Source organism: Lacerta agilis, chromosome 6 (genome assembly GCF_009819535.1).
Source record: "Lacerta agilis isolate rLacAgi1 chromosome 6, rLacAgi1.pri, whole genome shotgun sequence".
In the NCBI taxonomy this organism is placed as follows: domain Eukaryota; kingdom Metazoa; phylum Chordata; class Lepidosauria; order Squamata; family Lacertidae; genus Lacerta; species Lacerta agilis.
Genome location: NC_046317.1, coordinates 14,884,687 through 14,910,705, shown reverse-complemented (window position 1 = coordinate 14,910,705; position 26,019 = coordinate 14,884,687). Strand labels below are relative to the sequence as shown.

Here is a 26,019-nt window from a genome sequence, read left to right as displayed (position 1 = left end):
ACTCATAGCTGAAAGATACCTTAGCACTTTCAAGCGTTCAATGATGTTTGGCTTCCAAAGGTGAATTATCACACCAATTTCAATCATGATAACGGATCACTTTAGCACACTAAACTCGGTAGGTATTTGTAGTAACAACCTTAAGGGATGTTCAAACCTCAAATAAATACAGTTTGGAGAAGAATGCAAATTACAGCCACACTATTAATGAGTCTGACTTTGAAACCAGAAAGCCTGCAGAATTTCTTTTGTAGGCAAAATAAATTTGGTAAGTTTGTTAAGAGATGGTGTACTGATGTGTGTAACAAGTATGGAACTGAAAAGAGAAAAAAAGAAAGAAGAAACGTCAGAAATTTGGGGTTATTTCTAAATGGCAGGACTGTCCTTTTTCACATCTGAAGTCAAAATGACACACCTCAAAAAATAATTGTAACAAAAATAAAAATAGAAATAGAAAAATTAAGTGAGAATATAGAGACTTTTAGAATATTCGGAATTGGCAAGATTAACCGGCAGAATAAGAAACCAAAGAGATCAGCAGTTCCAACTAGACTGGAGTAAATTTTTGGAATATTTAAAAGATGGTAAAAATATGTAAACACTTACAGGTGTGGTGAAATACTTGCAAAGCAACAGAGAGAATAATGATTGAGGGTGGCACTATCAGGATGTGAATAATTAGGTGAAATTGAGAGAAAGCGGAAGAATGATGTAACCTAGAAAACTAATGCAGAGAGGGAAGGAAGTCTGAAAACTCGGCGGAGTTTAAACTATAATGTAAAGTGTATAAATGTGACAAAAGTGTATTTATTTCTCATTTTTTGTTTTGTTTTTATGGTGCAAAATAAAATTATTAAAAAAGAGAATATAGAAGGGGGCAGGGAAGAGTCCAATGCCGTATTCTGTATGAAAAATGACAATGAATAAAACAAAAATTGATACCCCTTGCCATTGTGTGTGTGATGAGTGATACAAGAAGAGATTGGAGACAGAAATATTGCTGCCCACCCTTTGTTTACTCTTCAAAGTCCCTGCTTCACTCTGGTCAAAAGAGTTGTCACCTGTTTTACTTGCCCCTGCTGCTGTGTCTAACTGCAACTTGATACTTTATATAGGATTGCTAATTATAAAAACATGGCTGCAAGCACTACACAGTGGGAGAGCTCAATTAAACCAAGGAGAGCTGCTGTCTTTGTCCACGTGTTTTCTTTTGTTTATTAAATTTACACATTTCCCTTCATCTGTGGATCACAGGGTGGTTTACAATATAGAAACAAACAAAAAACAAAAACAAAAAACAAATAACCCCACATACCATAATAATAAACAAAAACAATACCCCCCCTCCGAGTTTAAAATCCCATAGATGTTTAATTAGTCAAAGGCCTAGGAGAAGAGGAATGTTTTCACCTGCCACCTAAAGGTGCATAATGAAGACATCAGGCGAAGCTTCCTGGGAAAGCATGCCACAAAAGGTGGGGGGAGGCACTGCAGGAAAGGCACGTTCTTGTGTTGACACCCTCTGGACCTCTCATGGAAGAAGTACTTGAAGAAGGCATACCCTCCAACATTTCTCTGATGAAAATAGCGATCTCCCATTCCATAATGATAACGTAACTATTTATACCCCACACATCTTACTGGGTTGCTCCAACTACTCTGGGTAGATTCCAACATACATATAAACATAATAAAACATTGAACATTAAAAAAATAAATCCCTATACAGGACTGGCTTCAGACGGCATGGGGGCCAGATAATTCCATACCTTCCAACTTTTCTCTAGCGAAAGTAGGGATGTCCTAAGGAAAAGCAGGACATTCCAGGATCAAATCAGAAATTGCAGCTGTTGTATAAGGGATGACTATATGATGACTGGAATGTAATTGAAAACAATAAGATTTTGGAATGCAGAAACAAAGTAAATCAGCAAACGACCAATTCTAGCATGCGGGGGGGGGGCCTACCTAAAATTATTTAATTTGGTATTTGAATGATTGGTATTAGCAATTGTATTATAATTTAGCATTGATATAATGAGGCATATATTATATATAATGACCCAGGTGGCGCTGTGGGTTAAACCACAGAGCCTAGGGCTTGCTGATCAGAAGGTCGGCGGTTCAAATCCCTGCCACGGGGTGAGCTCCCGTTGCTCGGTCCCAGCTCCTGCCCACCTAGCAGTTCGAAAGCACATCAAAGTGCAAGTAGATAAATAGGGACCGCTCCAGCGGGAAGGTAAACGGCGTTTCCGTGCGCTGCCCTGGTTCACCAGAAGCGGCTTAGTCATGCTGGCCACATGACCCGGAAGCTGTCTGCGGACAAACGCCGGCTCCCTCGGCCTATAGAGCGAGATGAGCGCCGCAACCCCAGAGTCGGACACGACTGGACCTGATGGTCAGGGGTCCCTTTACCTTTACCTTTATAATGAGGCTATTACTGGATTATTGTAACTGAAAACTAATAAAAATTATTATTACCACAGAAACGGGGACGGCTTCTCTAAATCGGGCACATCCCTGGAAAATAGGGACACTTGGAGGGTCTAAGATAGGGTTGCCGTATTTCAAAAAGAAGATCTCAGGTTCCTGATAGGTTCATACAGAAAGTGGCAGTCCTTGGGGTATTGTGGTCCCAAGCCATTTGAAGCTTTGTTGTTGTTTAGTCGTGTCCGACTCTTCGTGACCCCATGGACCAGAGCACGCCAGGCACTCCTGACTCATGTTGGTAGCTTCGAGAACACTGTCCAACCATCTCATCCTCTGTCGTCCCCTTCTCCTTGTGCCCTCAATCTTTCCCATTTGAAGCTATCTAGGTCCAAACCGGCACTTCGAATTGTGCCTGGGAACTAATTGGTAGCCAGTGGAGTCGGATCATCATCAGTGTAAGATGCTCAGCAGTCTTGTTCCGGTGAGCAACCTGGCAGCTGAATTTTGCGCTAGCTGGTTTCCAAACTGTCTCCAAGGGAAGCCCCAGTATAATGTGTTGCAGTAGTCTAACCTAGAGCTTCCCGGGGCGTGGGGGACAGAAGTTAGGCTATCTCTGGCAGAATAGGGGTTGCCATTTGGGCCACCAGGCCTTTCCCTCACTAAACAGAGCAGTAGGACTGGGGATACTGGGCTACCTGGAGGTTGAGGAAGTTGGGGACGCCTTAATGCCTCTCATAACCCTGGAAGCAGGGGTGCCAACTTGAACAACATATTGGGGTGGGGTCAGGTAAGCCCCATCCCACATAAACGGGGTCCCCTCAACTATTTTATTGGGGGGTCGGCCGGGCTAATAATTGGCTTCCACGTCCCCCCTGACGGATACTATTGCCACTCATGACGCCTCATGGAGACCGGAAGCGGCTGTTGAGCGGAGCGCCCGCTTTGGCGCGATTCCTTTGGTGGGAAATGAGCGCGCGAGACAGCCAGTGACGCCCACCAATCTCCGCTCGCGCCGACGCTTTGGCCCCGCAAAGCTCGACGGAGAACCCGACGTGTACACGCGCGCCAGCTCGGCCCGAGCTCCTAGGGCGTCGCCTTTCATTCGCTCGCCCGCCCGGCCCGCCTCCCATTGGCTCCTTTCCCTTGCGCCCGCCTTCCGCCCCCCACACCACACGCACACGCACGTGCGCTGGGCCCCCGACGGTAAACATGCCGCGACTTCCTCCGTGCGTCTCGACGCACGCCGGAACCCGGAAGTGATGGCGGGGAAAGAGGTGTGTGGGGCGGTTGGGGGCGAGGTGGCTCGAGACTCGCTTGCGCGCGGCGGCGGCGGCGGCGACGGTCGCCGGGAGGGTGGGGGCTGAGAGGGGTGTGTCCGCGCGCGCTGTCAGCCGTCGCCTTGGCCGTTATTCGCTCCCCCCCCCGCTCCTCCCTTTCCCTCAGCGGTGCTTCTTCAGGGGGGTTTCCGAGGGGCGCTGCCCTTGATCTTGGGAAAGGGGTTGAAGGGGGGGGGGAAGTAAGGCCAGGTATGTACTTGTTTGTGTGCGCGTGCGTGTGTATGTGCTCGCCTCCGATCTGTTATTGGCCTAGGTTATTTCGCTGCTGCTGCTGGCGCCTCGTTCCGATCTCCGTGTCGCAGGGGTGGGAATCTCCTTTTTGGGTTCACGTGTGAACGTGGCGTCTTAGACACGTGTTGAGCACGCTGAAGTCGGCGGGAGTACTTGAGGGCAAAGAAGGCTGAGGGGTGGTAAGGAGGACCCACCTGCTTTCAGACCGCATGTGGAGATCCTGGTCGCAAATATAATCTAGGGGTCATCTAGTCTAATACTCTCCAGTGCAGGAATACGCACATATGGGGATCAAACCTGTGGCCTTTTTGTTATCGGCACCGTGCGCTGGTGCAGTGGGTCTGGCTGTTAAGCAGAAGGTTGTTGGTTCAAGCTCCCCACAGGCAGGATTCCTGCATTGTAGGGAGGTTGAAGTAGATGACCCTTGGGGGTCCCTTCAAACTCTACAGTTATAGGATTCTGTGAATCAGTGCTTCTGTGTGTGTTCACACTTGAGTGTAGATCCTACTCTCACTTTGTTGGCTGCCACCAAAGTAAGCTTTGAATACAGGAGATGATAAAAGTTATGCAGTTAAAAGTGTCACTTCCCTGCTGTGCCCTTTTGTTGATATCTCCCTTTACCATATGTTTCGCTCAGGTCTTAAGCCTGATGCTGGGACAGCAGGGAGAACTTACTTTGCCTGAGCTAAGGATTTAAATGATCCCAGGGTTTGACTAGCCATTATTACCATTATCATCATTATTACCACCATTGCTATTGATATTCACTCTTCACCAGTGGGTGCCATTCACCAGCAGGTGCCAGGGTGCCGTTACAGCAATTAAATTTTTAAACAGTTTAAAGAGATCACAATCACAGGAATGGGGTGGGCCCTGAAAGCACACATCTCGGGTGTCAAGGGCGAAGGAAAATAGATGTGAATGTGGAATGAGGCAACTGATACTGGACAGTCATGAAACAGCAGGAAACTGTTGCTTATTTAAATATATCATCATCATATTTTTAGTGCCAGGGTGAGGGAAAAGACGCTTGTGGGATGTTGTTCTGCCACTGTTGCCAAAAGAGCCTTGACTTTGGGAGTGGGGAGACGAGGGCTCCCATTTGCTCCATTTCAGGCAGCAAAATGCCTCGGAATGGTCCTGAATGTGGCAAGGTGTCCATGCTACACTGAATAAGCAAATTTTCGTGTTTTCCTGGTGCATTTTTAAATTGAGCTGTTAGGGCAGGATTTTTATAGGTCATTTAAGAACTTGGTATGCAGGACTTAAGCATGTTTAATTTAAAGTAAGGCTGCAATCTGAAGAGCACTCAGTTTGGAGGATATCTTGTTAAAGTCTGAGTGGTAGGCTCATCTAAGCTTAGTTCCTAGTCAACATGTTTTGTGTTGCTACTTCAAGTGTTGTAAGTACACACTTGAAGAAAACTGAGTTTTTTATATTAAGTAACAAATATTAACAATGCTTATCCACATTGTGGATAGTGCTGTTACTGTGCAATCATAACTATGTTTACTCAGAAGTAAGTTTTATTTGATTCAGTGGGACTTACATCAGGGTAATTGGTGTTAGAATTGCAGCCTGCCTTATGTATGGAATATATTTTAGTTAATAAAATATCTCTGTATGTGTGCAAACAACCTCTTATTCTAGAATAGTTGTGCAAATATGAAAAATCACCACTTAAAGACCACTTAACATAGCTCTTGTGTAAAGGTTTATGTAAGTGTACCTCTTGATATGTACTCTTGTAGAATCTTTCAGCCTAAAAGTTACATTTTGGTCTCTAGAATATGTGTGGGTGGTGACTGGCTTCGAGGGAGCAATAAATAGATTTGCAAACCGTATTACCTGCTCACAAGTAACTTAATTCCTGCTGAGAAATTACATGTGGCTGGGTTTCAAACAAAAAAAAAAAGTTAAATTGTTTGTTTTTTACAGATTATAATTTCAGATATTACTGAAGCAACAATCTGTTTGAGAGACTTTGGGTTACATATGAAGTTCCTGATTTTAAAGTGGCACAACTGCAATGAAGAAAAGGAGAAAGCTCACTGCAAATTTAGATGACAAAAAACATCTTGATCATCGAAGGGAATCTTCAGATAAGATTCCCGTTGCAGATTCTGTGCAGAAAGCTATTGCCGATTCTGCAGGAGTAGCTGCAGCAGACCAGTTTGAGTATTCTAAAGAACTCCTGCCATCAACAGCTCAAAGAAAGCTTTTGAGCTCCCTGCAGTACAACAGAAATCTACTCAAATATTTAAATGATGATCGACAGAAACAACCATCTTTTTGTGATCTGCTCATAATTGTTGATGGAAAAGAATTTAGTGCCCACAAAGTAGTAGTTGCTGTTGGGAGTAGTTACTTTCATGCCTACTTGAGCAAAAATCCAAGTACAAATGTCGTTACCTTGGATCACGTAACTCATTCAGTTTTCCGCCATCTACTTGAATTTCTCTATACGTCAGAGTTTTTTGTGTATAAGAATGAAATCCCCTTAGTTTTAGAGGCAGCTAAGTTTTTAGATATTATCGATGCAGTCAAGCTGCTGAACACTGAAAATGTTTCCAGTTTGCAATTTGAAGAGACGTTGGAGAATGCACCCCAGGTAGAAACATCCAGTGAGCAAACTCCCCAAGCAGCAAGCAATCACCAATGCACTCTGTGCAATCGCAACTTTTGTTACAAGAAATCCTTAGAAAATCACTTGTCCAGAGCACACAAAGCTACTGCCCGGGAAAAAAAACATGGGCTAAAAATGGTCGAGAGCTCAGATACTTCTACCAGAAGATCATTGCGAAATCGCAAATGTCCGGCTAAGTTTGATCAAAATGACAACGAAAGTGGAGATGCATCTGATGGCAATTTAAATCAAGCGAGTCCTGGCAAGAAAAATGATGAGTCTAACGACGAGTCTAACAATGAGTCTGAAGACAGTGGAAGTGAATATCACACTGATGAAGACAGGCAAGGAGAGGACACAACTGACACTGAATCTGAAGAGCAAAGTGAAAAAGAACGTGATGAAGAAAGACACGAGACAGGTGATCCAGCAGGAAATATTTCTGGAGGCAGTCTTTCCACACATATTCCAGTCATTTTTCAGAACGGTAGCAAAAAATACTTGCAGTGTCCTAAGTGTAATAAAATATTTGATCGAGCAGGTAAGTGGGAATCACGTGCTCGATGTGCTTTGCCTCTTAGGTTCAAACAAATTTGTGCTCTTTGTGATTATTGCTCACACCTCTAAAAGGGCTTATGCCACACACTGTAAATGCAGGTCCTATAAAGAGCATTACAGTTCATATTATTGAGCAAAGTGTGTAGCTGACATCCTTGGAGTAGTAAAAGAAAACTAGAACCTCACATGTTCTGTATATTGCCATATCCTTTGTGCTAGTATAACAAATACAAGTTATGGTCATGTCATTTAACTACCTAAACAACTATATTTTGCAATGCATGTGAAAATAACTTTAGAAAAAGAACTGTTAGATGTGTAATCCAGAGAATACTTCAGTTTTTCTGGACTTGCTGTTGTAGTTCTTATAAGCACAAGTCATCTTTGAAAAAGACATGCATGGTGTTGTTAGGCGTTTGAACACATGTATGTTAATTATTGGAATTGAGAGTAGCTAACATGCCCTCTATATGATGTTGGGCTACAACTTTTGCCAGACCCAGTCAGCACGATCAGTGATCAGGAAGAATGGGGATTGTTGTCTAGCCATCACCTGGAAGGCACATCACCACCATTATTATTATTAATACTACTACTACTACTACTGCTACTACTACTACTTCTACTTCCCTGCCTTTCCCCTGACAGGACTCAAGGCAGTTTGAGATAAAAACAAGAATTTTTTAAAAACAATAATTTAAAAGTTAAATTGCTAGAATTAAAACTATATACATATATAAAATCTGTTTAAAACATACAGATAATTATAATAAAAACAGCACAGCACCAGCCCTCTCCTTAAAAGCACTCAGTTCCCTGTTAAAGGAATAAGATCTTCACCTGCTGGCAGAAGGATTGGAGGGAGCCAGACTGCATTCTCCAGGGAGGGAATTCCAGAATCTGGGAGCAGCCACCAAGAAGGCCCTCTCCTGAGTCACCACCAAGTATGCCAGTGAGGGAATAATAATAATAATAGATTCCTTATACCCCACCCATCTGACTGGGTTGCCACAGCCACTCTGGTCAGCTTCCCACATTAATGCAAAATGTCAAACCTTAAAAACTACGATACAGGGCTGCCTTCAGATGTCCCTGGTCTTCATCTGGCAGGCCATGACTTTTACCAGTCATCGTTGCAACCGAGAGAAAGAGAAGGTCAGGTGTAGTTCTGATTACAAAGTTTGTTGCCTTGCAACTCTTTTGGGAACACATGATGGTGATGGCTTTATGAATCGAAGCTGCCGCATTCTGGCATGTATGTTAGTTGCATGGAGGCTGAAATTTATGTAATTGTGACAACTCACAAAAGGCCTGCTGAAGTCATCTAAACTCTGGAGGCTACATGTTCACTCCCACATGGAGGCACCAGTTAATACTGGGATCCTTCCTGTGGCCTTACATGCTGTTAATGCTGATCAGCCATCTGAGCCAGGCCTTACTCACCTTTAGTAAAGGTAAAAACAATATACAGCAACAATTTTAAATTGGTGAATTAATCCAGGTTCTGGTAAAGTTAAAGACCTCTGTGCTTGGTTATTACAGCAGGGAATGGTCCAAGGCATGGGATGACTAGTCGGTCAAGAAGACTCTAGCAGAGGAACTGAAACTCATTGGTAGAGTCCCTATGAAGTCTGGGGAACACCTTAACAGTTTTATTGCAGTGCCAGTTGAGATCGACTGAGGTGAAATTGACATGGTGCGTCAACACACTTTGCATTGTGTTTTAGCTCTTGAGTGAGTTTACTCAGGTTGTGAACTAGTGGTGGTGACAACCACATCCCAAACACTCTGTTAGGTCAGCTAGCAGAAGTCAGAACAATTTTCCAGTTTAGAGAACGTGTTCCTCCCCAAATGGAAATACTTCCTTGAAGGAGGGCTTCATTTATTTATGTAAAGCGCTATAACCTTGGAAATGCATCAGAACCTATACTTAATGCATAGTAGTGCTGAATGTTTGCAGGACTAGTTGCTGGTTGGTTATCTAATATTTTAACTGGAGTGGTTTGTTTTGTAGGGAAATTTGAGATCCATTCTCGTGTGCACACTGGTGAGAAGCCGTTTCAGTGCGATATCTGTCATCAGCGCTATTCAACCAAATCCAACTTAACTGTACACAGAAAGAAGCACAATGATGAAATTGTATGTCATAAAAAGGAACACAAATGTCCATATTGTAACAAACTGCACGCCACAAAAAAGACCCTAGTAAAGCACTTGAAGAGGCAAGTATGAATGGCATTTCTTACGCTATACTTACATGCTGTGATGATGTGATGTATTTCCAGTACAAAATTATAAAAAAGTATTGACGCAGGAGATTTTATATATAAACTACCTGCTTGAAATGTGTGGCAACACTTTATTTTTAAAGTGCATGGCATTAAAATGTGTGTGTTGAGGTGCTCTGCACATTTTATAAAGTGACTACATTGTTCCATTGCATGGCAAGTGCTTGCATTTTGAGACAGTTCAAATGCTTGCCTGCTGTTGATGCTTTGTACATTGAAGGGCTCTTTTCATAACACAGACACACACACACACACACACACACAGGTGTGTAATACGAGAAATCCATATGTATAGCAGTATAGGCTGGTTTCAAATAATGTTTTGGCTAAGGGGCTGGGCATGGAAAGGGCAGCACATGAGAACAATATGTTACAGCTTTGCTAATGCTGTATAGCTGGAATATACATGGGCGAAGTCTGAGCTGAATTGGGGTGATTCAAGGGGATCTGGGCTTCAACCAAGATTATCCTGGCCCAGGTCGGGTTAGGCTGCCAGAGCTTGTTGTTGTTCAGTTGTGTCCGACTCTTCGTGACCCCATGGACCAGAGCATGCCAGGCACGCCTATCTTTCACTACCTCTCGCAGTTTGGCCAAACTCATGCTAGTCGCTTTGAGAACACTGTCCAACCATCTCATCCTCTGTCGTCCCCTTCTCCTTGTGCCCTCCATATTTCCCAACATCAGGGTCTTTTCTAGGGAGTCTTCTCTTCTCATGAGGTGGCCAAAGTACTGGAGCCTCAACTTCAGGATCTGTCCTTCCAGTGAGCACTCAGGGCTGATTTCTTTAAGGATGGATAAGTTTGATCTTTTTGCAGTCCATGGGACTCTCAAGAGTCTCCTCCAGCACCATAATTCAAAAGCATCAGTCTTCTTTATGGTCCAGCTCTCACTTCCATACATTACTGCTGTGAAAACCATAGCTTTAACTATGCAGACCTTTGTCAGCAAGGTGATGTCTCTGCTTTTTAAGATGCTGTCTAGGTTTGTCATTGCTTTCCTCCCAAGAAGCAGGTGTCTTTTAATTTCGTGACTGCTGTCTCCATCTGCAGTGATCATAGAGCCCAAGAAAGTAAAATCTCTCACTGCCTCCATTTCTTCCCCTTCTATTTGCCAGGAGGTGATGGGACCAGTGGCCATGATCTTAGTTTTTTTGATGTTGAGCTTTAGACCATATTTTGTGCTCTCCTCTTTCACCCTCATTCAATGGTTCTTTAATTCCTCCTCACTTTCTGCCATCAAGGTTGTTTCATCAGCATATCTGAGGTTGTTGATATTTCTTCTGGCAATCTCAATTCTGGCTTGGGATTCATCCAGTCCAGCCTTTCGCATGACGAATTCTGCATATAAGTTAAATAAGCAGGGAGACAATATACAGCCTTGTCGCACTCCTTTCCCAATTTTGAACCAATCAGTTGTTCCATATCCAGTTCTAACTGTAGCTTCTTGTCCCACATAGAGATTTCTCAGGAGACAAATGAGCTGATCCGGCACTCCCATTTCTTTAAGAACTTGCCATAGTTTGCTGTGATTGACACAGTCATATGCTTTTGCGTAGTCAGTGAAGCAGAAATAGATGTTTTTTCTGGAACTCTCTAGCTTTCTCCATAATCCAGCGCATGTTCACAGTTTGGTCTCTGGTTCCTCTGCCCTTTTGAAATCCAGCTTGCACTTCTGGGAGTTCTCTTAAGCCTGCCTTGTAGAATTTTAAGCATAACCTTTCTAGCGTGTGAAATGAGTGCAATTGTGCGGTAGTTGGAGCATTCTTTGGCACTGCCCAGAGCAATCCAGGGCTATTAAGGATTGGGGACAGTGTTAGAAACTGAGATATGAAAGCTAGGAGCTAAATGGTACCTTAAACCTAGGTTATGGGCACGACAACAGAATGTCTAGGCAATCTTTTTTTATAACAAAAAATCAAAGCTGAAAATGAATGAACTGCAGCTAAAATATGTTCATTTTTCATATGGCGTAGTTCCTTCCCCTGCCCACCCACCTAATATTCTTAAGAGGGTCTCTTCTCAAACCTTCAGAGAGTAGCTGAAGTGGGGAGGCAGAAATAGGTCCTCCTTTCCTTCCACTCTGCAGTTTTAATCTGAAATCTTAAGGGCAGTCCTGCACCCAGAGCTTAGAAACTGCTTGCGCTAATTAAATTCCCTGTCACAAAATGTGCCTGGAACAATGGGAGTTTTGAACACTGGTTGGGGAAGAAGGTCGATGCTCTTCTGCGCAGCGTCTCCTTTCCCATCAGGTCTTTTAAATTCTTGTGTAAACAAGCAGTCACAAGGCAGAGGGGTTCAAAACCTAAAATTATAATATAAAAGCACAAAAATAATTAAAAAATGCAACTAAACTGCAAATGAGAATATTTAAGACATTTTTGCTTCTTTTATGTAGCATGGGGAGTATGTTTGTTGTGGGTACTAATACAGCTTGTTTCTAATATCTCTTTCTGTGCGCAAACTTATTATTTCCTTACTCTAGAAATAATTTCTCAATGGATTTTCCCACCCTGCAGATTCCATCCTGAAAAAGTACAGGAATTTCTCTCCAAAAAGAAAAAGAGTGAAGGCTGGAAATGTGATGTAAGCATAACTTTGATTTTATTGGGAAGAAATTGATACTTTTGGTACTATTATTATTATTATTATTATTATTATTATTACATTCATAAACCACCCATCAAAAGACCTTAGGGCAGTTCACACGATAAAAATACAAGATAAAAGCACAGATAAATAGTTAAAACAGAAACAACAAAACAATAATCCCCACTACTCTGTCTCAGATTCAGAGAACTGACTGTGCATGCAATCGGGCTATGTGGATTTTCCCTTTCAGCTGCAGTTTTTCATATAATGCACTGGTTTCCTTTACTTTCTGGTGCATGTAATAGTGGGGCACAGGGAGCTCCTATGAGGAGGCCCCCCACAAACTCTAGTGTATGGGCAAAAACTCGTATTTCATGGCTTTTGATTATCTCCCTCCCACCTTTTTTTTAAATGCATAATGCTATTCAAAGTTTTTTGTGTGTGCATATTTTGAACTGAGACATTCTTCGAAAATGTGATTGGTACGTTGCAGTGATTGATGCCCAAGTTCTTAACACCAAATAAATAAGACCAGTCCTATTTTCTGTTATGCACATTTATGTGTAATACCTTCCATTGGTATATAGCTGGTTTCATGGCTGCAGCGGAGGTTTAAAAACAGCTGACTTCATGCGGTAGTATTTTCATCTGGTAGTGTGATCTTGTAAATTCATAGTGAATAGTAGTACCTGCAATTAATCAAGATACACAGGAATTCTCTTCATGCTGAAGATGGGTTAAAAATTGAAAGAATCAGACATGGGTATAGTAGAATAGCTGCTAGTCCATATAGAAGAAGAGTTTGGATTTGATATCCCACTTTATCACTACCTGAAGGAGTCTCAAAGTGGCTAACATTCTCCTTTCCCTTCCTCCCCCACAACAAACATTCTGTGAGGTGAGTGGGGCTGAGAGACTTCAAAGAAGTGTGACTAGCCCAAGGTCACCCAGCAGCTGCATGTGGAGGAGCGGAGACGCGAACCCAGTTCACCAGATTACAAGTCTACCTCTCTTAACCACTACACCACACATATAGCATGTGTCACAATGCATTTTCAGAAATATAATATTCTGATGGATTCCTCACTAAGTATTAGCACTTCTGTTGATTAAAAACAGAATAATAGATTTCTTTCATGGATGTCCAGCCTCCAAGAATCTCAAGTGTATGTACATGGCACATTCTAGTGGATGTGAATAGTTAATGGTTGGTTGGCTGTTCTTTCACTTTAGATTTGCAATAAATCTTTCACTCGAAGGCCTCATCTGGAAGAACACATGATTCTACACACACAGGATAAGCCCTTTAAGTGTACATATTGTGAAGAGCACTTTAAATCCCGCTTTGCAAGACTGAAGCATCAAGAAAAGTTCCATCTTGGTAGGAAAATCTCATTCTGCTAGTAAATATTAAATATAAACGTATTTTCTTCAATGCGTATTTGTTGACATAAATCATCATTCACTAAGCAACTTGTGCAAATCTCTTCCAGGATTGTGTTTCAGTATGTATGTTCAACCTGTTTTTAGTTGCTCAAAATCCGGTATCCACAAACTTCGGCCCTCCAGATGTTTTGGCTAAAATTCCCATCATCCCTGACCACTGGTTCTGTTAGCTAGGGATCATGGGAGTTGTAGGCCAAAACATCTGGAGGGCCACAGTTTGGGGGTGCCTGCTCAAAATAATCAATATTGCTTCCGCTTTTGAAATACGTCGGTATGTATTAAAGGGATTATTAGAAGTGTGTAGTTTGCCTATCAGTTTCATATTCTTGAAGTCCAAAATAATGTGCTTGGCTTAGATGCGATCCTTGTTGCTCAAGTGGCAACAATGTAAATTGCATTTGTGTTTCTTCCCAGGACCTTTTCCATGTGATATTTGTGGTCGTCAGTTTAATGATACTGGCAATCTGAAGCGCCATATTGAATGTACTCATGGAGGAAAGAGAAAATGGACATGCTTTATTTGTGGGAAATCAGTTAGAGAAAGGTAGGTAGTAATATACACGAGTAAAGAAATGTTTTTGTAGCAATTAGTTTCTACACACGAAACTCTTAACTTTTCAGAAGTTTTTGTATGATAAATAGGAAAAGTTTGACCTAGTATTTCAGTCTTTTAAGATCTTACTAATGGGAACAGTAGTTCTCCATTCTTCAGAATGTATTGGACTTTATAAAAACTGCAACTATTGATCACAATGAAAAGGCTAGAGTATATATTCTTCAAATATTTCCATTTCTCTCCTCCAGAACAACTTTGAAAGAGCACTTGAGAATCCACAGTGGAGAGAAGCCTCATTTGTGTAGTATTTGTGGGCAGAGTTTTCGTCATGGAAGTTCATACAGGTAACCCATGTCTGTATCATTACTTAGGATTACTGATAGTAATATAATGTCAGAAGTGCTCTGACATTATTTCGTTTACTCTTGGGCAGAAGTTAGAAAAAGCAGCTCTGGTTGCTTTCTATTTTTTATTTTTTGCAAGGTTACTTGGAGGTAGGCTGGAAAAGGAGGCAGGGAAGAGCTTCCGGTGGAGCTGCGGCCATCGTAGGATCGTGGAATATCCCCTCTGGGAGTTCCAAGCGTACCTGGGGGAAAAGGGGTCGCGCAAAGGCTAAGCGGACCCGGTCACTTCAAGGGGGGTTACCTTGAAGATCAGTGTACCCGGCAGCGTCACTAGCTGCGCCCCTGAACCCGAGGTTTGAGAGCAGACGTCGGGAGAAGGGCGAAAAGCGGACGCAAGACGGGGACATCGCTCCCCCCCAGTGGCGCTAAGCCTCGAGATCCAGATGAAAGCAGCCCGCTTCCAAAACAAAAGAAAGAAGACAAAAGAAGATCGGGGCAACGAAAGAGATCGCAGTTGCTCTTAATTTAAGAACGGTTAAACATGTAATTTGGAAGAGAGTAAGAGACGCAAAAAGGGAGTCCGTCTCTTCTCTGGCGTGAAAATGGCGCTGGGCATGACTGTGCAAGACGTCTAGAAGATAACGTTCCTGCAAAGTGAGTAACTTTTCTTTTTGACTGATCGTCCGGGAAGCCTGAAGACCGGGCTGATCAGAACATTATTATAAAATAAGATCCGAAAGAGCAGAGTATCGCAGAAACCAAAAAGGTCCCGTGAGGGGGGGAAAGTAAGAAAGAGAAAGAGACCTTAAGATCGGTTTGTCGCTGGGACGCGGTCGCGACACGGCTGAACAAAAGGACAAAGGGGGAGACGCTGTGGTATGGCTGGAGAAAAGCTACCTTTGATCCTGGGAAAGCTCTGCGGCGCTTTTTAAAGTATATTTCAAGAAGTGTTGTATCCCTGGAGAAGATCGGCCCCCCCCCTCCAGCACGTAGAAGAATAACCGGCGGACGACGAGAGGAAACAAAGGGCTTTTGAGCCTGTGGATTATAACTTTATTCTTGGCTTCACTTAAAACGGAGGGGTAACGACCTCTCGGATTACAAACATCGTTTGACCTGACGCTGGGAATTAATACCGCCTTAGCTTATTTTGGAACATTACAAGGGAAGCAGAGAAATAGCCGCCGGACCGAGCTGTTGGGGGAATTTTTAAGGAGGGAGGGAGAGGGGCTTTATTTTGCAGGTTCGACTTTCGTCTTTTGTGGACTGTCTTTGCATTCCGATGACTGACTTAAAGAGACACTAGGGGAATTGCTGTCTTTGGTAGGTTATAAAGTAGCGGGAGAGGAGAAGAGACTGAAACAAAGAAACTGAAAGTATCCTTAAGACTCTGGTGAACAAAGAAATCGAAAGTAAAGTAAAAGGACTGTTGATTTGAGCATAGACGCTGTCCAATAACTATCTATCTGGCGCCACCTTCAGGTTTAAGTGAGACTGCAGGATTGATTGTAAAGCGAATGAGATTGGAGCCCCCTGGTGGTGGAAAATAATTATTGTATATTAGGTTTGGAATTAAAATAGGAATTGGATATTGTAATAAGATGAAAGGGATTAAGGGGAGTGCAACGCCAGGTGATAGAAGATCCTCAAAGCAGGAGGAAGGAAAGGAGTGGGAAGGTTTATTGGCAGAAATTAAAAAAGAGATAAGGCAGAGTGAGCAGAATATTGAGAAAAAAATTGTAGATCTGAAGGAATCTATGGATGAGAAATTTGAGAAAGTAGTGGGAGAGCTAACAGAACAGTTAAAAGAGCTGTCCAGTAAATCCAAGACGATAGAAAATTCAGTGAAGAAAGTCCAGAAAGAAGTTAAACAATCAAAAAAAGACACAGAAAAAGTAAAAGAAGAGATTGGAGACCTAAATAGGGCCCAGGAAGAGATGTTGGACAATATTGCTCTGTTAGAACTGAGGCAGAAACAGCTTAATCTCAAATTTCGTGGGATTCCGGTGGAAGCCAATGAAAATATTAGACAAAAATTAGTGGTTGAATTGGCCAGATGGCTAGACACCAAACAGGAAATTATAGAATATTCAATCCTGAATGCCTTCAGAATAGGTGTGAAGTCGGCAAAAGCAAGAGCGAAAAAATTACCAGGTGACTGCCTAGTAATGTTCAACTCGATGGACATTAGGAACGAAATATTGAAATTAAGCCACTCGCAGAAGTTGATAGTAGGGGGAAGGGAAATCATCATTTACAAAGAAATCCCAACAAGATTTTTAAACAAGAGGCAACCGTACCACGAGCTGGCAGGTATTTTAAGAAGAAAAGGGATAAGCTTTAGATGGGAATTTCCTGAAGGATTAACCTTTTACTTCAAAAGCAAGAGATATAAGATTAAGAGTGAGCAAGAATTAAAGAAATTCACCAGAAGATACCCAAAAGAGTTGGGACTGGAGGAGGATAAGAAGGGAAAGAGGAAGAGAGAAATAGTAGAGGGCGAGACGGATGTAGGAGCAGTAGGAGGAGCAGAAGAAGAGGGCGAAGTAGAAGAAGGAGAAGGAGAAAGAAGTGGACAGGAAAGTGAAGAAGAAGGAGAAGAGGAAGAGGAAGAAGAAGAGAAGAAAGAAGAAAAGGAAGACAGCGCAAATACCTAGAAGAATTTGATAAGAAAGCTGTAAGATCATAAATTCGGAAAGTAGACATGATTTTAAAGGTCCAATCGTGGAATATAAATGGTTTAAATAATAAATGTAAAAGAAATAAAGTTGAACATGTTTTGAACAAAAAGAAATTAGATGTCATATGTTTGCAGGAAACCCACATCGCCAAAAAACATAGGAAAATATTAATAAACAAAAGACTGGGTCTGGATTTTGCGACAACGGATGAAAAGAAAAAGCGTGGGGTGGTTTTTTATGTAAAACACAAGTTGGAACCCAAATTATTATATAAAGATGAGGAGGGGAGAGTGATAATTGTACAAATCAAATGGCAGGGTGAGAAACTGTTGCTGGTAGGAATATACGCCCCAAATAACAAGAAAGCCAAGTTCTACAAAAAACTTGAGGAAACCTTATTCGAATATGCTGATCAAAAGCAAATTTTAATGGGAGATCTAAACGGAGTGGTAACTCCAGCAATAGATAGATCATCTAGAAGCACGGGTTCCGAAGGGAAATTACCAAAGTCTTTTTTCACTTTGACAGAAAACTTAAACTTAATAGATATATGGAGATCCAAACACCCAACAACGAAACAGTACACGCACTTCTCAGAGCCCAATCAAAGCTCAGGAAGAATAGACTATATTTGGGCCACCAAGGGGGTAGTGTTAAGAGTCAATAAAATAGAGATCCAGCCAAGAACCTTATCGGATCATAATGCCATTTATATGGAACTAAAAGGAGAAGGTGCCAAGAGTAGGTGGAGGATGAACGAGAGTATATTTAATGACGAAAAAGTGGTTGAAAAAGCAAAGAAAGCAGTGAATGAATATTTTGCATTGAACACAAACAAAGAAACAGATTTAAATATAATTTGGGATGCCGGTAAGGCGGTGATGAGGGGCTTTATGATTTCACAAGATATTGGCATAAGAAGAGCAAGAGAAAAAAAGAAGGAAGAAATATTGAAGGTATTGGAAGACAAAGAAAAGCAACTAATTCGGAAACCGAAAAATCAAGAACTGAAGCAGAGTATTAAGTTGCTAAAAAACCAATTCGAATCGATGATTAATCAAGAAATTGAGTGGAAGTTAAAATGGTTAAGACAAAAAAATTTTGAATACGCAAATAAGACAGGGAAATTATTGGCATGGCAATTGAAAAGAAGACAAGAACAAGGCATAATAAATAAAATTAGAAAGAATGAAGTAATGATAGATAATCCAAAGGAAATTAGAAATGTATTCCAAGATTTCTATAAGAATCTATATCAGAAAGAGCAGGAGGAAGATGAAGAAATAGATCTTTACCTAGAGAAAAATAAACCAACGAAAATCTCAAAGGAAGATCAAGAACAGTTAAACATTCCAATATCGGAAGAGGAGCTCAAAAGCGCTATACAGAAATTAAAAGGGGGGAAAGCCCCGGGCCCTGACGGCTTATCGGCTAGGTTTTATAAGGACTTGGCACCACAATTAGTTCCAAAGATGTTAGAACTGATGAACAGGATTCTAACCAATGGGAGAATACCAGATTCATGGAAAGAGGCTTTTATTACAGTAATCCCCAAACAAGGTACAGATCTAACGAATGTAAAAAACTACCGACCGATTTCCCTATTGAACCTGGATTATAAATTATTTACGAACATATTGGCTGATAGACTCAAAAAGGTTATGAACAAAGTAATTCACAGAGACCAAAATGGGTTCCTACCAGGTCGCCAAATGAAAAATAATATAAGAACAGTTGTGGACCTGATAGAATATTTGGATTTGAAAATCGATAGAAAGGCAGCCCTAATTTTTATTGATGCCGAAAAAGCTTTCGATAACGTATCATGGGAATTTTTGTTGAAGGTATTGGAAAAGATGGAGGTGGGAGAAAATTTTTTAAAGGGAATTTCGGCTATTTATAAAGAACAAACAGCGAAATTAGTGGTAAATGGAATACTATCAGACAAAATCAGAATTACAAAAGGCACAAGGCAGGGTTGCCCGATATCGCCACTTCTTTTTATTATGGTTTTGGAAATCCTGACAAACAAATTAAGAGATACAAAAGAGGTAAAAGGAGTGAAGGTCGGTAGGAGGGAATTTAAAGTTAAGGCATTTGCGGATGATCTGGTTATGACTTTGGAAGATCCATTACAAAGTATGGGGAAAATGCTGGAAGTGATAGAGGAGTTTGGTAAACTGGCAGGTTTAAAGATAAACAAGGAAAAGACAAAAATGTTGGTTAAGAACCTGGATAAGAATGAAATCGAAGAAATACAAAAAGAATATGGTATTATGATGGCAAAAAAGGTCAAGTATTTGGGAATTTGGTTGTCACCAAAAAATATAAATTTATTCGGGGATAATTATGAACCAATCTGGAAAGAAATTAAGAAGGATTTAGAAATTTGGAACAATTTGAATTTATCTCTGTGGGGTAGAATAGCATGTATAAAAATGAATGTAATACCGAGAATTCTGTTTCTTTACCAAATGTTGCCGGTAATTAAGGGAACGAGCCAGCTAAAAGAGTGGCAAAAAAATCTGACTAAATTTATCTGGCAGGGTAAACACCCGAGAATCAAGCATAAATTATTGATAGACAAAAAAGAAAGAGGGGGGTTTGGAATGCCGGATATTAAAATTTATTATGAAGCATCTTGTTTAGTCTGGCTGAGAGAGTGGATAGTGCTGGAAGATAAGGAGTTGCTGGACCTGGAGGGCTTTAATAACAGATACGGTTGGCACTCCTATCTCTGGCAAGACAAAGTGAAGGTCCACAAAGAATTTTTAACACATATATTTAGGAGACCATTATATGAGGTATGGCAAAGGTACAAGGATTTATTAGAAAGAAAGACACCCAGGTGGCTCTCACCTACAGAGATAATAACGATAAAAAAGATCTATACAGAAAATGAAAAATGGATAACATATCAAGACCTCTTAACTGAATCAGAAAAAGGTTGGAAAATCAAACCTTATGATCAGGTGGCGGAAAGGTTGACAGGGTGGATCCAATATCACCAGGTGTACAACTTATTTAATGAGGATAAAAGAAAATACAACTTTGATAAGAAAAAATCAAAATTTCAAGAAGAAATATTAGAAGGAAAGGAGAAATTATTATCTAAAATGTATAATTATTTATTAGAGTGGTTCACAAAAGATGAAGAAATTAAAGAAGTAATGATAAAGTGGGCTATAGATATAGGTCATAATATTCAATTTGAAATGTGGGAGAAATTATGGTGTGAACACTTAAAATTCACTGCTTGTATAACTTTGAAGGAGAACATCATGAAAATGATGTATTGCTGGTATCTCACGCCGGTAAGACTAGCAAAAATGTATAGAAACTACGATAAGAAATGCTGGAAATGTGAGGCGAAGGACGGTGATTTCTATCACATGTGGTGGACATGTGATAAAATCAAGCAGTACTGGGAAGTAATTTACAACGAATTAAAGAAAATACTTAAATATACATTTCCGAAAAAACCGGAAGCTTTCCTAATCGGTTTAGTTGGAAAAGAGATAAAAAAGAAGGACCAAAGGTTTTTCCTTTATGCAACTACAGCAGCAAGGATACTTTTGGCGCAGCATTGGAAATCAAAAGACTTACCTTCGGTGGGAGATTGGAAACTAAAGTTATGGGAATATTCAGAATTGGCCAAGTTAACTGGGAGAGTAAGAGATCAAAGAGACCAAAGGTTTCAATTGGAGTGGGGTAAATTTTTAGATTATATGAAAGATTGTAAAAATTAGTAGCACTTTCGGGAGTCGGCGGAATTCTTGCACTAGGATGATATGTTAAGGCAAAGTGAGGAAAATAAGTTTGTAAAATGAATGGAAATAAGAAAAAGCGAGAAAGTAGTGAGAAGTTAGAAAACCAGAGAAGAGAAGGAGGGAAGTCAGAAAACTCGACGGAGTTTTATGTAATATTGTAAAATACTGTATGTTCAACTTGTTTGTATTTTTATCTGCTGAAAAATAAAAATATTTATGAAAAAAAAAAAAAAAAAGGAAAAGGAGGCAGGGAAAGGAGCGTGTTGCCAGCAAGCGACTCTTAGCCACATGAAACATTTTTTTATATATAATTTTTTTATTGGTCCCCCCCCCCCCCCCACAATTTTATACATTTTAACAAAAACATTTCTAACATTAAAGTACAAGGTTCTTTTGAACCTTCGGACCTTCTTCCCTCCCTCCATGGGTTCCATGTTTAAGATTAAATTTGCTGCATCTTTTACCATTATCCATCTGTTAAATATCCATAATTATCATTTTAAAAACCCACATTACAAGTGTCATTACATCCCTGCCAGTGATTTTAACTGTTTACAGTAGTCTTTTAAATAAATTACAAATTTGCTCCAGTCTTTAGAAAATACTTGATCTTACTGGTTTTGAATCTTCCCCGTCAGTTTCACCATCTCTACATACTCCATCAGTTTTATCTGCCATTCTTCCTTTCTTGGTACTTCTCCTTCCTTCCATGAAAAGTTTTATTTTCTAACTGCTGTACCCTCACTTTTGTGTAGCCAGGTGGGTGCCTGAGGAAATAAACGAGGATTAAGCTAGGATAGCAGGTTCAGATGTAACAACAGAACACATTTAACCTAAGCACAGATTCATTAGCTACCGTATTTTTCGCTCCATAGGGCACACTGGATCATAGGGCGCACCTCGTTTTTAGAGGAAACAAGAAAAAAAATATTTTCCTGGTTTTCCTCCTCTAAAAGCCCTGTTTTTTTTTAGGACCAGCTAAAAGTTTTGCAGCTTTTTTTGCAAATGAAAAAGCCCTGTTTCTTGAGGACCAGCTAAAAGTTTTGCAGCTTTGTTTGCAAAGAGGGAAAAGCAAAGAGGAAAAGCCCCGTTTTTATGGGGTTCAACTCACATTTCTGAAAAATCTTAAGAAAAGGGAGCCGTTTCTACTATTTCCAGACAGATAATCTAATCAGCCAGTCACATGTCGCTGGGGAAACAAACAACCTCCCTCTGCAGCACATTCAACCAAGAAGGCCTGGGCAAGGGGGCGGGGTTAAAGGGAGCCGGGACTCTTATCTCTCTCTGGATCTCTTGCTGATCAGCTGCTGAGCGGCGTCCTTTCAACACCCCCTTTTCTCTTTGTAAAATAAAAAGCACGATCTGCTTTTGGCCCCTGGGCAATTCAGCTCCAGGGACCACCATTCACTCCATAACACACACATATATTTCCCCTTACTTTTTAGGAGGAAAAAAGTGCGTCTTATGGAGCGAAAAATATGGCAACTTCAAATCATGGTTCGTGATCATGATTTGTTGGTCACAAACAAGCCATAACTAGATGATTGGGGTAGGTTCAGAGATGTAAACAAGCTATGATTTAGGGTTGTGTCTAAATGCTGCAAATACCTCATCCCATGCATGCTGAGCTATTGTTTCATCCCAGTTCTAATTATGGGGATTGTTGGCAGGCTGAGCTTTAACAGTGAGCACAAGAGATCCTGTGCAAAGTTCACCTTGTGTATTTATTAATGCAGACTTCATCTGCGGGTCCACCATGACGACAAGCGGTATGAATGTGAAGAATGTGGAAAGACTTTCATTCGTCACGACCATCTGACAAAACACAAAAGGATACACTCAGGTAGACAAATGACGTTGGCTTTTTCATTCAAAGAAACCCTTGTTAGCTGAAAAACAAAAGCCTTCGATCTCCTGCTGGCCTGTAGAAGAGGGGAATGCATGAATTCTAGGCATACCACAGCTCATGCATGCAGGACTAAACCATGCATTTGACTTGACCCTAAAGCGTATGAAAGTGTACATGATTATTTGGCACTGTTCTGACACACAGGGTTTTCCTTGTTTGGGTGCATTCGGTCTTTTTAATTAAAGCTCATTCAGATTGTGCTTTTGGTTCTCTGAAGGTGAAAAGGCCCATCAGTGCGAAGAGTGTGGAAAATGTTTTGGACGAAGAGACCACCTCAGTGTTCATTATAAAAGCGTTCATCTTGGAGAAAAGGTGTGGCAAAAGTAAGTTTTCATTTTAATTCTGAAACGCATTCGTATGTCCCAGTTTCAGTGTAACAAGAAGGATCCTTGTGCCAGCATGCTCCCTTTCTCTGAACACTTGGCTTTAGGGGGAGACATTGCGGTTTGCCAAACCACAGTTTCCCTTCAAGTCCAAACTGGGGAACTCTTGTTTTAAATGCTGCTTGGAAAACAGGACAGGATCTTCACCCCTTTTAGATTGGGGAAACCTGTGGGAGTAAAGCCTTCCTGGTGACCTTTTCACTTCTAGTTTGTGTTGTAGGCTGCTTTGTGGCTAAAATGCTTCCAAGTGGCATGTAACAATTAAAAAAAATACTAAAACAAAAAATGAGATTAAGCAGCAGTACAAATCAAGAGTACAAATTAGTTTGGCTCCAAGATGCTGGTAGTTAAGTGCACAGGGTAAAGTTGCTTTGACATTTTCTGCTTGTTTTCTAATCTAACACATTTATATCTTTCTCCAGGACACAATTTAAAGCAGGGGCCGGGGCGGGAATTAGAATGTTAAGCCTATGATTTTGATGTAGTTCATGTATACACTGAAAATATTCATGAATGTGGAGATTTTTTCTAATACAGTGGTACCTCGACTTATGAATTTAATCCGTTCCAAATGCACATTCGTAGGTTGAAAAATTCATAAGTCGAAAAAAGCAATTTCCCCATAGGAATGCATTGGAAACGAAAAAATTCGTAAGTCGAGTAAACCCCATCTAAAACCACCAACGGATGTCCTTCGGATGTCGAAAAATTCGTAGGCGTGCGGGCACTTTTTTCATTCGTAAGTCGAAAAATTTGTATGTTGAGTAATTCGTAAGTCGAGGTACAACTGTACGTTCCGTTTTCCTTGAAGGTACAAGGCAACATTTCATCAGTGTGAAGTCTGTAAGAAAGTGTTCAAGGGGAAATCAAGTTTGGAAATGCATTTTAGGACACATTCAGGTAAGCAGTTGTGGACTTTATGCTTTGCTGGATCAGCAAGAATAAATGTGATGTTTCATATTGTGGAATTCATAAGAGTAGCATTTTGTGGCACATAGTATGCCTTGGCATTTGAATACTGTCCAGTTTAGTGTACAGTTTAGTGCATGTTTGTAGGCTCTCATCTCAGAATCTCATCTGAAAAGTTGGCACAAACTAGACTTTGATGCGACTTTCTACCTGCCCAAAGTTCTTGATGTTGGAGAGCTGTCATAGAATTGTAGAATTGGAAGGGATCCAATCTAGTTCAGTCCCCTTCAATGCAGGAATCTCAACTAAAGTGGTATATTCTAGGAAGAGCTGGACCATGTGATCAGAACTATCAGTTCAGAACTGTTAGCTCTGAGCAGTGGAATAAAAAAACAAAACAAAACAAAATAAAACCCTGCCCATCTGGCTGGGTTTCTATATAAATTGTTATGCAAGAAAACAGGTTTTCAGAGTAGATTTCTCATTGTCTAATTAGTGGACTATCTTGGTTAATTACAGTCAGTTGGGATCATTCTTTGCCTTTCGTTGGTAGGACATCTTACCCTAGATATAAGATAACGAAAAGCTTTACAAATGCATTCCCCAAATATTAACTTGTTGGCTATTAAAGCAATGTTTTGTTTTGTTTTGTTTTGTTTTAAAAAATGAGAATAAAACTTAAAATCACAACTTTGGTTCCCCCCCAATGTGTGCCAAAATATTTAAATTTATAAAACGCCTCTCCATGCAACAAAGAAACTAATAACGCTATCTCCTATTGATATATTAGGAAATATTTACTCTATTTATTCTGACTTTTTTCAAACACAGGTGAAAAACCGTACAAATGTCAAATTTGCAACCAGTCTTTCAGGATTAAGAAGACGTTAACGAAACATATGGTTATTCATTCGGATGCCCGGCCTTTCAACTGTCAGTATTGCAATGCGACATTTAAACGAAAGGACAAGCTGAAATATCATACTGACCATGTGCACAGAGGAAAGTCTGCTGAAGAATCACTAAGCCCAGTGCCAGAGGAGAAAGTAGTCTCTTTGCCAACCCAGCTTGTACCCGATGACAAGGCTTTCCAAAGTGAGTCTAAACCGTTTGTGGAACCAACCAAGGTTTATCAAGCAGAAACCAAAACAATGCTACAGAATGTATCGCCAGACGTGTGTGTACCAGTAACACTGATACCCGTGCAGATACGCGAAACTCAGTCCGATCTTGTGGAACATACTACCCCTGTTTCATCTTCACCTCACAACCTTCTTTCTTCGCAACCTCCTCCAGCGGACTACCAGCAAGCGACGGATTTGGCATTTCTAGAAAAATACACACTCACTCCACAGCCTGCAAACATCGTTCATCCGGTCAGACCTGAGCAAATATTGGATCCTAGAGAACAGTCTTATCTTGGAACATTGCTGGGTCTTGATACAGCTCCCTCAGTGCAGAATATTTCAACTAATGAGCATTCGTGATTATGCGGCACAGGCTATTACGACAATAGTCAACTAAGTAATTCACTAGTGCCAGGATTTCTGCTTGTGCAATTGAACAACTTCTTCTCAAACCTGCTATGGGGGGCTGAGGGAACCCCCAGATTTAGGAGACACATGGGGAGGGGAGCGGGAGTGGCGTTGCATAGCCCAAAATCCTTGTGCTAGTGGAACTACTTCGTTGGAAATAGTTCTTATATTTCCCTAGTCTTGCTTCTCTGTTTAGCAGTCAGAAAGCTCTCAAAGCGAAAAGTTGCCAAGTACAAGGGAAAAGAAGTATTTTTAAATGCAGTGGTTCAACATTCAAAATATAATTGTGTGGTTTTTAAATATTGTACAGCTATTTTTAAAACAACTTTCATGAGGTAATCTTATTCGTCAAGAAACCTTAAATGAAATAATTGGGCCATTTATGAATAGTTCTTCACCTTTGCATTATTAATATGCACCTCTCATAT

The 26,019-nt window shown here is 40.9% G+C and overlaps 1 protein-coding gene across 3 annotated transcripts; it reads left to right on the top strand.

Moving 5' to 3' along the window:
- The first annotated feature begins 3,597 nt into the window (after positions 1 to 3,597).
- ZBTB41 (zinc finger and BTB domain containing 41) lies at positions 3,598 to 25,978 on the top strand. 3 transcript variants are annotated; one of them, XM_033151414.1, is made up of 11 exons: positions 3,598 to 3,704; positions 5,937 to 7,165; positions 9,197 to 9,404; positions 11,986 to 12,052; positions 13,292 to 13,439; positions 13,919 to 14,048; positions 14,309 to 14,404; positions 22,592 to 22,698; positions 22,982 to 23,087; positions 23,959 to 24,047; positions 24,888 to 25,978. In XM_033151414.1, exons 2-11 carry the CDS (start codon positions 6,028 to 6,030, stop codon positions 25,541 to 25,543), a joined length of 2,745 nt encoding a protein of 914 aa, XP_033007305.1. In that variant the 5' UTR covers positions 3,598 to 3,704; positions 5,937 to 6,027; the 3' UTR covers positions 25,544 to 25,978. The 3 variants fall into 3 exon arrangements, with proteins under 3 accessions (XP_033007305.1, XP_033007306.1, XP_033007304.1); XM_033151415.1 differs by lacking the exon at positions 3,598 to 3,704 and adding an exon at positions 3,756 to 3,956 and having other exon boundaries at positions 5,937 to 7,045; XM_033151413.1 differs by lacking the exon at positions 3,598 to 3,704 and adding an exon at positions 3,756 to 3,956.
- Positions 25,979 to 26,019: the final 41 nt, after the last annotated feature.